The 12,048-nt window shown below is 43.8% G+C and overlaps 1 protein-coding gene across 8 annotated transcripts in view; it reads right to left on the bottom strand.

Annotated features, from left to right (window-relative positions):
* LOC138656775 (uncharacterized) overlaps window positions 1-12,048 on the bottom strand; it is a 304,597-nt gene that overhangs the window by 23,071 nt on the left and 269,478 nt on the right. For 7 of the 8 annotated variants that reach the window (XM_069744017.1, XM_069744011.1, XM_069744013.1 and 4 more), the window contains one exon: window positions 8,657-8,742. The exons of the other annotated variant lie outside the window; for it this stretch is intronic. In XM_069744017.1, coding sequence (XP_069600118.1) covers window positions 8,657-8,742 — 86 coding nt within the window. The remainder of the gene's footprint in view (window positions 1-8,656; window positions 8,743-12,048) is intronic. 8 annotated transcript variants of the gene reach the window in all.

Genomic DNA, 12,048 nt, shown 5'->3' with positions numbered 1-12,048 from the left:
ACAACACATCTAGATAAGCTCCTTGGGGGTCTAGTTTCTAATATGGGGTCACTTGTGGGGGGTTTCTACTATTTAGGTACATCAGGAGCTCTGCAAACGCAACGTGACACCCTCAGACCATTCCATAAAAGTCTGCATTCCAAAATACCACTTCTTCCCTTCTGAGCTCTGCCATGCACCCAAACAGTAGTTTTCTCACACATATGGGGTATCAGCGTACGCAGCACAAATTGTACAACAACTTTTGGGGTCCAATTTCTCTAGATACAAAATTGGGGGCTAAAATATCATTTTTGTGGAAAAAAATTTTTTTTAATATTCACGGCTTTACATTATAAACTTTAGCGAAACAATTGGGTGTTCAAAGTGCACACCACACAACTAGATGTTCCTTAGGTGGTCTACTTTCCAAAATGTGGTCACTTGTGGGGGTTTCCACTGTTTAGGCACATCAGGCAAACGCGACATGGCATCTGATCTCAATTCCAGCCAATTCTGAGTTGAAAAAGACAAACGGTGCTCCTTCCCTTCCGAGCTCTGTCATGCATCTAAACAGTGGTTTACCCCCACATATGGGGTATCAGCGTACTCAGAACTAATTGGAAAACATCTTTTGTGGTCCAATTTCTCGTTTTACCCTTGGGAAAATAAAAAATTGGGGACGAAAAAATAATTTTTGTGAAAAAAATATGATTTTTTATTTTTATGGCTCTACATTATAAACTTCTGTGAAGCACTTGGGGGTTCAAAGTGCTCACTACACATCTAGATAAGTTCCTTAGGGGGTCTACTTTCCAAAATGGTGTCACTTGTGGGGGTTTTCCACTGTTTTGGCACATCAGGGGCTCTCCAAATGCAACATGGCGTTCAATTCCAGTCAATTTTGCATTGAAAAGTCAAATGGCACTCCTTCCCTTCTGAGCTCTGCCATGCACCCAAACAGTGGTATACCCCCACATATGGGGTATCAGCATACTCAGAACAAATTGAACAACAACTTTTTGGGTCCAATTTCTCCTGTTACCTTTGGTAAAATAAAACAAATTGGATCTGAAATAATTTTTGTGGAAAAAAGTTAAATGTTAATTTTTTTTAAACATTCCAAAAATTCCTGTGGAGCACCTGAAGGGTTAATAAACTTGTTAAATGTGGAGCCGCATATTCATCACTATAATAAGCAGCACCACTTGACCGCTCATACAGGAAGAGCTGCAACGCTGAGAGGAAGCTTCGAGGGAGCTGGGTAAGTATTTTAATGTCAGCGGGCGGGCGCACAGGGGGAGGGACGGGGGAGATTACCGGGAACTTTATTTTAACAAAAAAAAAATGATTTTTCATTCTTTCGCTCCAGCGAACGCTGCTGGGAAGAAGGAATGAATTCTGGATTCAGCACCCAAAGCAGGGGACAGCGCTTAACTGTGGCGTTGTCTCCTGCACGGTGCGTCTGGTACCCAGTCGGCACACGGACGGCACACGGCTGCCGAACGTGTGCCACACTGATGTGCCACGTGAGCACATGGAGACACGGACACGGATAACGATTTTTCCGGTACCGGAATTATCTGGACGTGTGTGACAGGCCTCATAGAGTTGTCTCTGGTCTGGTGTTTGCAATTCTTTGCTTTCACTTGAAAGGTTCCCCTTCACCCTTAACTGTAACATGAAGCTTACATTTGTATGTTTGCAGACGTACGACATATGCACAAGACAAAAGCATATGCAAGCACTTGCCATACTGTTTGTCAAATTATATTTGTCCAAATGTCGACGTCAAAGTCATCTAGATTTTTAAATATCTTTTATAATCCTTTCATCAATTAGCTTCTAGAAACACACACAAGAAAAAGTATGTTTTAACCCCTTAGTGACAGAGCCAATTTGGTACTTAATGACCAGGCCAATTTTTGCAATTCTGACCACTGTCACTTTATGAGGTTATAACTCTGGAACGCTTTAACGGATCCCACTGATTCTGAGATTGTTTTCTCGTGACATATTGTACTTCATGTTAGTGGTAACATTTCTTCAATATTACTTGCGATTATTTATGAAAAAAACGGAAATATGGCGAAAATTTTTAAAATTTAGCAATTTTCAAACTTTGTATTTTATGCCCTTAAATCAGAGAGATATGTCACGAAAAATAGTTAATAAATAACATTTCCCACATGTCTACTTTACATCAGCACAATTTTGGAAACAAAATTTTTTTTTGTTAGGGAGTTATAAGGGTTAAAAGTTGACCAGCAATTTCTCATTTTTACAACACCATTTTTTTTTAGGGACCACATCACATTTGAAGTCATTTTGAGGGGTCTATATGATAGAAAATAATGAAGTGTGACACCATTCTAAAAACTACACCCCTCAAGGTTCTCAAAACCACATTCAAGAAGTTTATTAACCCTTTACGTGCTTCACAGGAACTGAAACAATGTGGAAGGAAAAAATGAACATTTAACTTTTTTTTGCAAACATCTTAATTCAGAACCATTTTTTTTATTTTCACAAGTAAAAACAGAATTGTAACCATAAATTTTGTTATGCAATTTCTCCTGAATACGCCAATACCCCATGTGTGGGGGTAAACCACTTTTTGGGCACACCGCAGAACTTAGAAGTGAAGGAGCGCCGTTTGACTTTTTCAATGCAGAATTGGCTGGAATTGAGATCGGACGCCATGTCACGTTTAGAGAGCCCCTGATGTGCCTAAACAGTGGAAACTCCTCACAAGTGACACCATTTTGGAAACTAGACCCCTTAAGGAACTTATCTAGATGTGTGGGGAGCACTTTGAACCCCCAAGTGCTTCACAGAAGTTTATAACGTAGAGCCGTGAAAATAAAAAATCGATTTTGTTTACACAAAAATGATCTTTTCGCCCACAAATTCTTATTTTCACAAGGGTAACAGGAGAAATTAGACCACAAAAATTGTTGTGTGATTTCTCCTGAATACGTCGATACCCCATATGTGGGGGTAAACCACTGTTTGGGCGCACCGCAGAGCTTGGAAGTGAAGGAGCGCCGTTTTACTTTTTCAATGTAGAATTGGCTGGAATTGAGATTGGACGCCATGTCGCGTTTGGAGAGCCTCTGATGTGCCTAAACAGTGGAAACCCCCCACAAGTGACCCCATTTTGGAAACTAGACCCCTTAAGGAACATATCTAGATGTGTGGTGAGCACTTTGAACCCCCATGTGCTTCACAGAAGTTTATAATGTAGAGCCGTGAAAAAAAAAATAGCATTTTTTCTACAAAAATGATCTTTTTGCCCACAAATTTTAATTTTCACAAGGGTAACAGGAGAAATTAGACCACTAAAGTTGTTGTGCAATTTCTCCTGACTACGTCGATACCCAATATGTGGGGGTAAACTACTGTTTGGGCGCACCGCAGAGCTTGGAAGAGAAAGAGTGCCGTTTTACTTTTTCAATGTAGAATTGGCTGGAATTGAGATCGGACGCCATGTCGTGTTTGGAGAGCCCCTGATGTGCCTAAACAGTAGAAATCCCCCAAAAGTGACCCCATTTTGGAAACTAGACCCCCCATGGAACTTATCTAGATGTGTGGTGAGAACCTTGAATGCCCAAGTGCTTCACAGAAGTTTATAATGCAGAGCCGTGAAAATAAAAAATATTTTTTTTTCCACAAAAAAGATTTTTTAGCCCCCAAGTTTTTATTTTCACAACGGTAACATGAGAAATTGGACCACAAAAGTTGTTGTCCAATTTGTCCTGAGTATGCTGGTACCCCATATGTGGGGGTAAACCACTGTTTGGGCGCACGGCAGAGCTCGGAAGGAAGGAGCGCCATTTTGGAATGCAGACTTTGATAGAATGGTCTGCGGGTATTATGTTGCGTTTGCAGAGCCCCTGATGTACCTAACCAGTAGAAACCCTCCACAAGTGACCCCATTTTGGAAACTAGACCCCCGAAGGAACTTATCTAGATGTGTGGTGAGAACTTTGAATGCCCAAGTGCTTCACAGAAGTTTAGAATGCAGTTGTGAAAATAAAAAATATTTTTTTTTTTCACAAAAAAGATATTGTAGCCCCCAAGTTTTTATTTTCACAAGGGTAACAGGAGAAATTGGACTGCAATAGTTGTTGTCCAATTTATCCCGAGTACGCTGATGTGCCATATGTGGGGGTAAACCACTGTTTGGGCGCACGGCAGAGCTCGGAAGGGAAGGAGCGCCTATTTGGAATGCAGACTTTGATAGAATGGTCTGTGGGCATTATGTTGCGATTGCAGAGCCCCTGATGTACCAAAACTGTAGTAACCCCCCACAAGTGACCCCATTTTGGAAACTAGACCCCCCAAGGAACTTATCTAGATGTGTGGTGAGAACTTTTAATGCCCAAGTGCTTCACAGAAGTTTAGAATGCAGAGTTGTGAAAATAAAAATATTTTTTTTTCACAAAAAAGATATTGTAGCCCACAAGTTTTTATTTTCACAAGGGTAACAAGAGAAATTGGACCCCAGAAGTTGTTGTCCAATTTATCCCGAGTATGCTGATGCCCCATATGTGGGGGTAACCCACTGTTTGGGCGCACGGCAGAGCTCAGAATGGGGGGAGCACCATTTGACTTTTTGAGCGCAAAATTGGCTGTCGTGTTTGGAGACCCCCTGATGTACCTAAACAGTGGAAACCCCCCAATTCTAGCTCCAACCCTAACCCCAACACACCCCTAACCCTAATCCCAACCTGATCCATAATCCTAATCACTAACCCTAACGATAATCCCAACCCTTACCCCAAAACAACCCTAATGTCAACCCTAACCATAACCCTAATCAAAACCCTGTTGTGAATTCTGTGGCTGAATTCACTCCTGTGGTCACAAGGGGTACTGCAGCTTCTTAGCTTCCTCCCTCAGGTGTTCTGGTGAGCTCGTTGGCTGCTTTGTTATTTAACTCCACCTGATTCTGTCTTCCTTGCTCCTTGTCAATGTTTCAGTGTTGGATCTGAGCTTCTCCTGATTGTTCCTGTGACCTGCTGCTCTGTATAGCTAAGTGATTTTTGCTTTTTTGTTGCTTTTTTTTCTGTCCAGCTTGTCTTTTGTTTTGCTGGAAGCTCTGAGACGCAAAGGGTGTACCGCCGTGCCGTTAGTTCGGCACGGTGGGTTTTTTTTGCCCCCTTTGCGTGGTTTTGCTTTAGGGTTTTTTGTAGACTGCAAAGTTCGCTTTACTGTCCTCACCCTGTCCTAGAATATCGGGCCCCACTTTGCTGAATCTATTTCATCCCTACGTTTTGTCTTTTCATCTTACTCACAGTCATTATATGTGGGGGGCTGCCTTTTCCTTTGGGGAATTTCTCTGGGGCAAGTCAGGCCTATTTTTCTATCTTCAGGCTAGCTAGTTTCTTAGGCTGTGCCGAGTTGCCTAGGTAGTTGTTAGGCGCAATCCACAGCCGCTTTTAGTTGTGTTTAGGATAGGATCAGGTGTGCAGTCTACAGAGTTTCCACGTCTCAGAGCTCGTTCTTGTATTTTTGGGTATTTGTCAGATCACTGTGTGCGCTCTGATCGCTAAGCACACTGTGTTTCTGGATTGCCTTCATAACACCTGTCATTAGCAAACATAACAAAACCCTAAATCCAACACAACCCTAATCCTAATCTCAACCCTAACCTCAAACCTAACCCTAATCCCAATACACCCCTAATCACAACCCTAACCTTAACCCTAATCCCAAACCTAACCCTAATCCCAAGCGTAACCCTAATGCCAACCCTAAACCTAATACCAACCCTAATCCAAACCCTAACCCTAATCCCAGCTCTAACCCTAACTTTAGCCCCAACCCTAGCCCTAACTTTAGCCCCAACCCTAACCCTAAGGCTACTTTCACACTTGCGTCATTTGGCATCCGTTGCAATCTGTCGTTTTGGACAAGAAACGGATCCTGCAAATGTGCCCGCAGGATGCGTTTTTTGCCCATAGACTTGTATTGCCGACGGATCGTGACGGATGGCCACACGTCGCGTCCGTCGTGCACTGGATCAGTTGTGTTTTGGCGGACCGTCGGCACAAAAAAACGTTCAATGAAACTTTTTTTGTACGTCGCATCCGCCCTTTCTGACCGAGCATGCGTGGCCGTAACTCCGCCCCCTCCTCCCCAGGACATAGATTGGGCAGCAGATGCGTTGAAAAACTACAGCTGCTGCCCACGTTGTGCACAATTTTCACAACGTGCGTCGGTATGTCGGGCCGACGCATAGCGACGGCCCCGTACCGACGTAAGTGTGAAAGAAGCCTAACCCTAAATTTAGCCCCAACCCTAACCCTAAATTTAGCCCCAACCCTAGCCCTAACCCTAGCCCTAACCCTAGCCCTAACCCTAGCCCTAACCCTAACCCTACCCCTAACCCTACCCCTGCCCCTACCCTTACCCCTACCCCTAACCCTACCCCTAACCCTACCCCTAACCCTAATCCTACCCCTAACCCTACCCCTAACCCAACCCCTAACCCTAATTTTAGCCCTATCTGCTGTTCTCCTGCCGGCCGGCAGATGGAGACAGATGGCGGGCGCACTGCGCATGCGCCCGCCATTTTCTTCTGCCGGCGGCCAGGAGGAGCAGCAAGAGGATCCAGGGACACAGGTGAGTATTGTAGGGTCCCGAATCCCCCTATTTCTCTGTCCTCTGATGTGCGATCACATCAGAGGACAGAGAATTACACTTTACTTTTTTTTTTTTTCTTTTTTTTTTTTGCGGTCGCCGGTAAACAGTTAATTACCGGCGATCGCAAAACAGGGGTCGGTAAAACCGACCCCGATCATGCTCTTTGGGGTCTCGGCTACCCCCGGCAGCTGAGACCCCAAAGATTCTCGCGGGGCCGGCCGGCGGGCGCACTGCGCATGCGCCCGCCATTTTTAAGATGGCGGCGCCCACCGGGAGCCACGAGGAGCATCGTGGGAGCTAGGTGAGTATTGGGGGGCCACCTGGGACCCCTTTTCTCTGTCCTCCGATGTGCGATCACATCGGAGGACAGAGAAATTAAAAAGAGATCGCTTTTTTTTTTTGCGATCGCCGGTAAACGGTTAATTACCGGCGATCGCAAATGCGGGGTGGGTTAAAAAAACCCCGAATCATGTTCTCTGGGGTCTCGGCTACCAGCGGCAGCCGAGACCCCGGAGAAAATCGGCCTCAGGGGGGCGCTATTCACTTTTTCCACAGCGCCGTTAATTAACGGCGCTGTGGTTTAAGTACCCTTAGCGGCCGCCGTTAAAAGGCGTATCGGCGGTCGCTAAGGAGTTAAGCATATTAAAACATAGTGCTATACACTGCAATATGACTCCAATCGAGAATAATGGAGTAATAGAGAAAAAAATGTATACATCTTTCATATGGCTTTTTGGAGACAAAAAAAACCCCAAAAAAAACATGTGGTCAACTATGTTTTTTCATTTGACATAACTATGACAAAACACAGTCAGGAGAACATTTTTGACAGTGTTTTGTCCATTTTAATCTTTATGCTGTCATATACATCTCATTAAAATCGGGGGGCAGCACGGTTCTGGGTTCAAACCCCACCAAGGACAACATCTGCAAAGCGTTTGTATGTTCTCTCCGTGTTTGTGTGGTTTTCCTCCGGGTACTCCGGTTTCCTCCCACATTCCAAAGACATACTAATAGGAAATTTAGATTGTGAGCCCCATCAGGGACAGCGATGATAATGTGTGCAACCTGTAAAGCGCTTCGGAATATGTTAGCGTTATATAAAAATAAAGATTATTATTATATTAAAGTTGTGTGCAATTTGGGCGTATACGTCCAGTGGAATACACGGTACAAAAGTGAACCTAGCCTTAGGGTATGTGCACACGTCAGGATCTCTTGCAGAAATTTTCCTGACAAAAACCGGACATTTCTGCTGCATGAGTTTTTTTTCGCATTTTTTCATGCGTTTTTGATGTGTTTTTTGTGCGTTTTTTGTGCATCTTTCCCAAATGCATAGAATAGCAGGAAAAACGCAGAAAATCCGCAAAATTAATGAACATGCTGCTTTTTTTACCGTGATGCATTTTTTTCACGGGAAAAACGCATCATGTGCACAGAACATGCAGAATGCATTCTAAATGATAGGATGCATAATGTATGCCTTTTTAATAAGTTTTTATAGCGTTTTTACCGCAAAAAAAGTGAAAAAAAGCAAAAAAACCTGAACATGTGCACATAGCCTAACTGTGGAGTACTCTCCCTTAGGCTATGTGCACACGTTCAGGTTTTTTTTTGCGTTTTTTTCGCATTTTTTCACGGTAAAAACGCTATAAAAACTCATTAAACATGCATACATTATGCATCCTATCATTTAGAATGCATTCTACATGTTTTGTGCACATGATGCGTTTTTTTCCGCGAAAAATATGCATCGCGGTAAAAAAAGGAGCATGTTCATTAATTTTGTGGATTTTCTGCGTTCTATGCATTTGGGAAAAACGCACCAAAAACGCGTCAAAAACGCATGAAAAAACGCGAAAAAAACGCATGCGGTTTTTGTCAGGAAAATTTCTGCAAGAAATCCTGACGTGTGCACCTACCCTTATTGTGGAGTTACATGCTTAACTAATCTACCTCTGATGGTGGAACCAGACACAACCTGGTTCTACTCCATTCACATTGCTGCTTGGATTATGTAACTTACATGAACTTTTTTCTTTCTCAGTGTGGTTATCAAAGCGAAGATGATAAATGAGAGGAAAAGTCCCACAAAACATCCAATTATGATACCTACAAGGTAAAATGAAATGGAGTATCAGGAAAATAATAAAATCAATGAATGTATTCACTATTTAATAACACTGCCGGGCTTAGATATCTCTGCTCTGACGAAAGGGTGAATTTTCAAACTGCAACTGTTCCATTTATCTGAGTAAGCGTAAGTTGACACAACTGTTTAAAACAAGTCTCATCCAGAAAAGTGGGATGATTTTTATCTCGCTAGTCATCCATGTACAATCCATTTTTCTTTTTTTTGCAGCATCTTTTAATCATTTACAAGACCAGTTACAGCTTCCAATATTACAGAATTGCAAAGTATCCATGTGTTATACTGTGGCATCCAATTTTTGTTATCATAACCACAGACTTGAATAGGTGAGTCTCATGCAATCTCATACATGCTGAGATTTTTTTTTACATGCTGAATTGGTAAGTTAAAATAATTGGTCATCACCCATCTGCACTGCCTAATTGAATAAAATTGGCCCAAGTGCGATCTGTTTTTTTTATGGATCGCGCTTGGACTAAAAATACGGTCGCGTTCAAGAACCCTAAGGATAGCAGAAATCCATGTGCCCATCACCAAAACAGCCATATTCAGATTATGGATCTGATTTGCACTAACATCGTTTAGTGGAATTACTGATTCATCTGCAGATTTGTTTGGGAGCTTAAATGAATAGCGAGATTTCGGTAATTCTTTTATTTCAATTTTTTTTATTTGGGTTAAAAAGTAACTGTGCTTTAAAGATTTTTTCAGACTTAGCTGTCCTGTATGTGTACATGAGGATTAACACAATTTGCAGCAATTATCTAACATATCTTGCATTCTCACTAGTTTTACCTTCTGCATGCTCTGTAACTTGTAATCCCCTGAGAGCTCAGAGGGTGGGGGAAAGGAAAGGAGCTGCAGTGATATTCCCCAAGACAGTACAGTACAGAGAGGGGAATTCACTTTTTAACTGCAACGTAGAGAACATTATACAGCAGAGCTGACCTGTGTTAATCTGACTCAACCTCTGATGTGCCATGGTTTTCTGTCTTTCTCTTCCTTTCCTGCTCCTCATTCCCACCCCCTTCCCTTCTCCAAAGAGTGTAGTGGGCTGTGTCACATGACACCAGTAAGCCATCACTTCTAAGACTTGAACTGTTTTTTCACAGTTGATGATAACTTCAAGAGGGGAATATCTCTGATCAGCTATATTATAAAGTTTCTTATAATCACCTGTACTATTGATTTATGGAAAGTTTGTTGAAAGTACAGTCCTGTTTTAACCCCTTAACGACCGCCGATACGCCTTTTAACGGTGGCAGCTAAGGGTAATTAAACCACAGCGCCGTTAATTAACGGCGCTGTGGAAAAAGTGAATAGCGCCGCCCCAGAGTCGGATTTTCTCTGGGGTTTCGGTTGCCGGGGGTAGCCGAGACCCCAGAGAACATGATTCGGGGTTTTTTACTGACCTCCGAGTTGCAATCGCCGGTAATTAACTGTTTACCGGCGATCGCAAAAAAAAAACAACGCGATTTTCCTTTTAATTTCTCTGTCCTCCGATGTGATCGCACATCAGATGACAGAGAAATGGGGTCCCCGATAGCCCCCCGATACTCACCTGTCTCCCCCAGTGCTCCTCGTGGCTCCCGATGGGCGCCGCCATCTTTTTCCGGCAAAAAAATGGCGGGCGCATGCGCCCGCCAGCCGGGACCCGGAGGATCTTTGGGGTCTCGGCTGCTGGGGGTAGCCGAGACCCCAAAGAACATAAAGGACAGAGAAATAGGGGGATTCGGGGACCCTGTTATATTTACCGGTGTCCCTGGGTCCTCCTGCGTCCCCTCCTGCCCGCTGGCTTCTTCATCGGGAAAGAAAATGGCGGGCGCATGCGCAGTGCGTCCGCTATCTGCCGCCATCTGCCGGCCGGCAGGAGAGAGTAGTTGGGGCTAAAATTAGAGTTAGGGTTAGGGTTAAATTTAGGATTAAGGTTGAGGCTAAATTTAGGGTTAGGGTTAGGGCTAGGGTTAGGCTTCTTTCACACTTGCGTCGGTACGGGGCTGTTGCAATGCGTCGGCCCGACGTACCGACGCACATTGTGAAAATTGTGTACAACATGGGCAGCGGATGCAGATTTTCAACGCATCCGCTGCCCAGTCTAGGAGGAGGGGGCAGAGTTACGGCCACGCATGTGCGGAAATGGCGGAAGCGATGTACAAAAAAAAGGTTACATTGAAAAAAATTTTTGTGACGACGGTCCAAAACACAACGGATCCAGTGCATGACGGACGCGACGTGTGGCCATCCATCGGTAATACAAGTCTATGGGCAAAAAAGGCATCCTGCGGGCACATTTGCAGGATCCGTTTTTTGTCCAAAACGACGGATTGCGACGGATGCCACACGACGCAAGTGTGAAAGTAGCCTTAGGGCTAGGGTTAGGGTTGGGGCTAAAGTTAGGGCTAGGGTTAAGGTTAAATTTAGGGCTAGAGTTGGGGCTAAAATTATGGTTAGGGCTAGGGTTAGGGTTGGGGCTAAAGTTAGGGTTAGGGCTAGGGTTAGGGTTGGGGCTAAAGTTAGAGTTAGGACTAGGGTTAGGGTTGGGGCTAAAGTTAGGGCTAGGGTTGGGGCTAAAGTTAGGGCTAGGGTCGCGGATAAAGTTAGGGTTAGAGTTGGGATTAGAGTTAGGGTTTGGATTAGGGTTGGTATTAGGGTTAGCGTTGGCATTAGGGTTACGTTTGGGATTAGGGTTAGGTTTGGGATTAGGGTTAATGTTAGGGTTGGGATTAGGGTTAGGGGTGTATTGGGATTAGGGTTAGGTTTGAGGTTAGGGTTGAAATTAGGATTAGGGGTGTGTTGGATTTAGGGTTTTGATTAGGGTTATGGTTAGGGTTGAGATTAGGGTTGTTTTGGGGATAGGGTTGTGATTATCGTTGGGGTTGTGATTAGGATTATGGATCGGGTTGGGATTAGGTTTAGGGATGTGTTGGGGTTAGGGTTGGAGTTAGAATTGGGGGGTTTCCACTGTTTAGGTACATCAGGGGGTCTCCAAACATGACAGCCAATTTTGCGCTCAAAAAGTCAAATGTTGCTCCCTCCCTTCTGAGCTCTGCCGTGCGCCCAAACAGTGGTGTACCTCCACATATGGGGAATCAGCGTACTCGGAATAAATTGGACAACAACTTTTGGGGTCCAATTTCTCTTGTTACCCTTGTGAAAATAAAAACTTGGGGGCAAAAAAATCTTTTTTGTGGAAAAAAAAAATATTTTTTATTTTCACGACTCTGCATTATAAACTTCTGTGAAGCACTTGGGCATTCAAAGTTCTC

The sequence above is a fragment of the Ranitomeya imitator genome, chromosome 1 (genome assembly GCF_032444005.1).
Source record: "Ranitomeya imitator isolate aRanImi1 chromosome 1, aRanImi1.pri, whole genome shotgun sequence".
Taxonomy (NCBI): Eukaryota; Metazoa; Chordata; class Amphibia; order Anura; family Dendrobatidae; genus Ranitomeya; species Ranitomeya imitator.
Note: the sequence above shows the minus strand (reverse complement) of the source record. Positions and strands in the feature narration are given on the sequence as shown.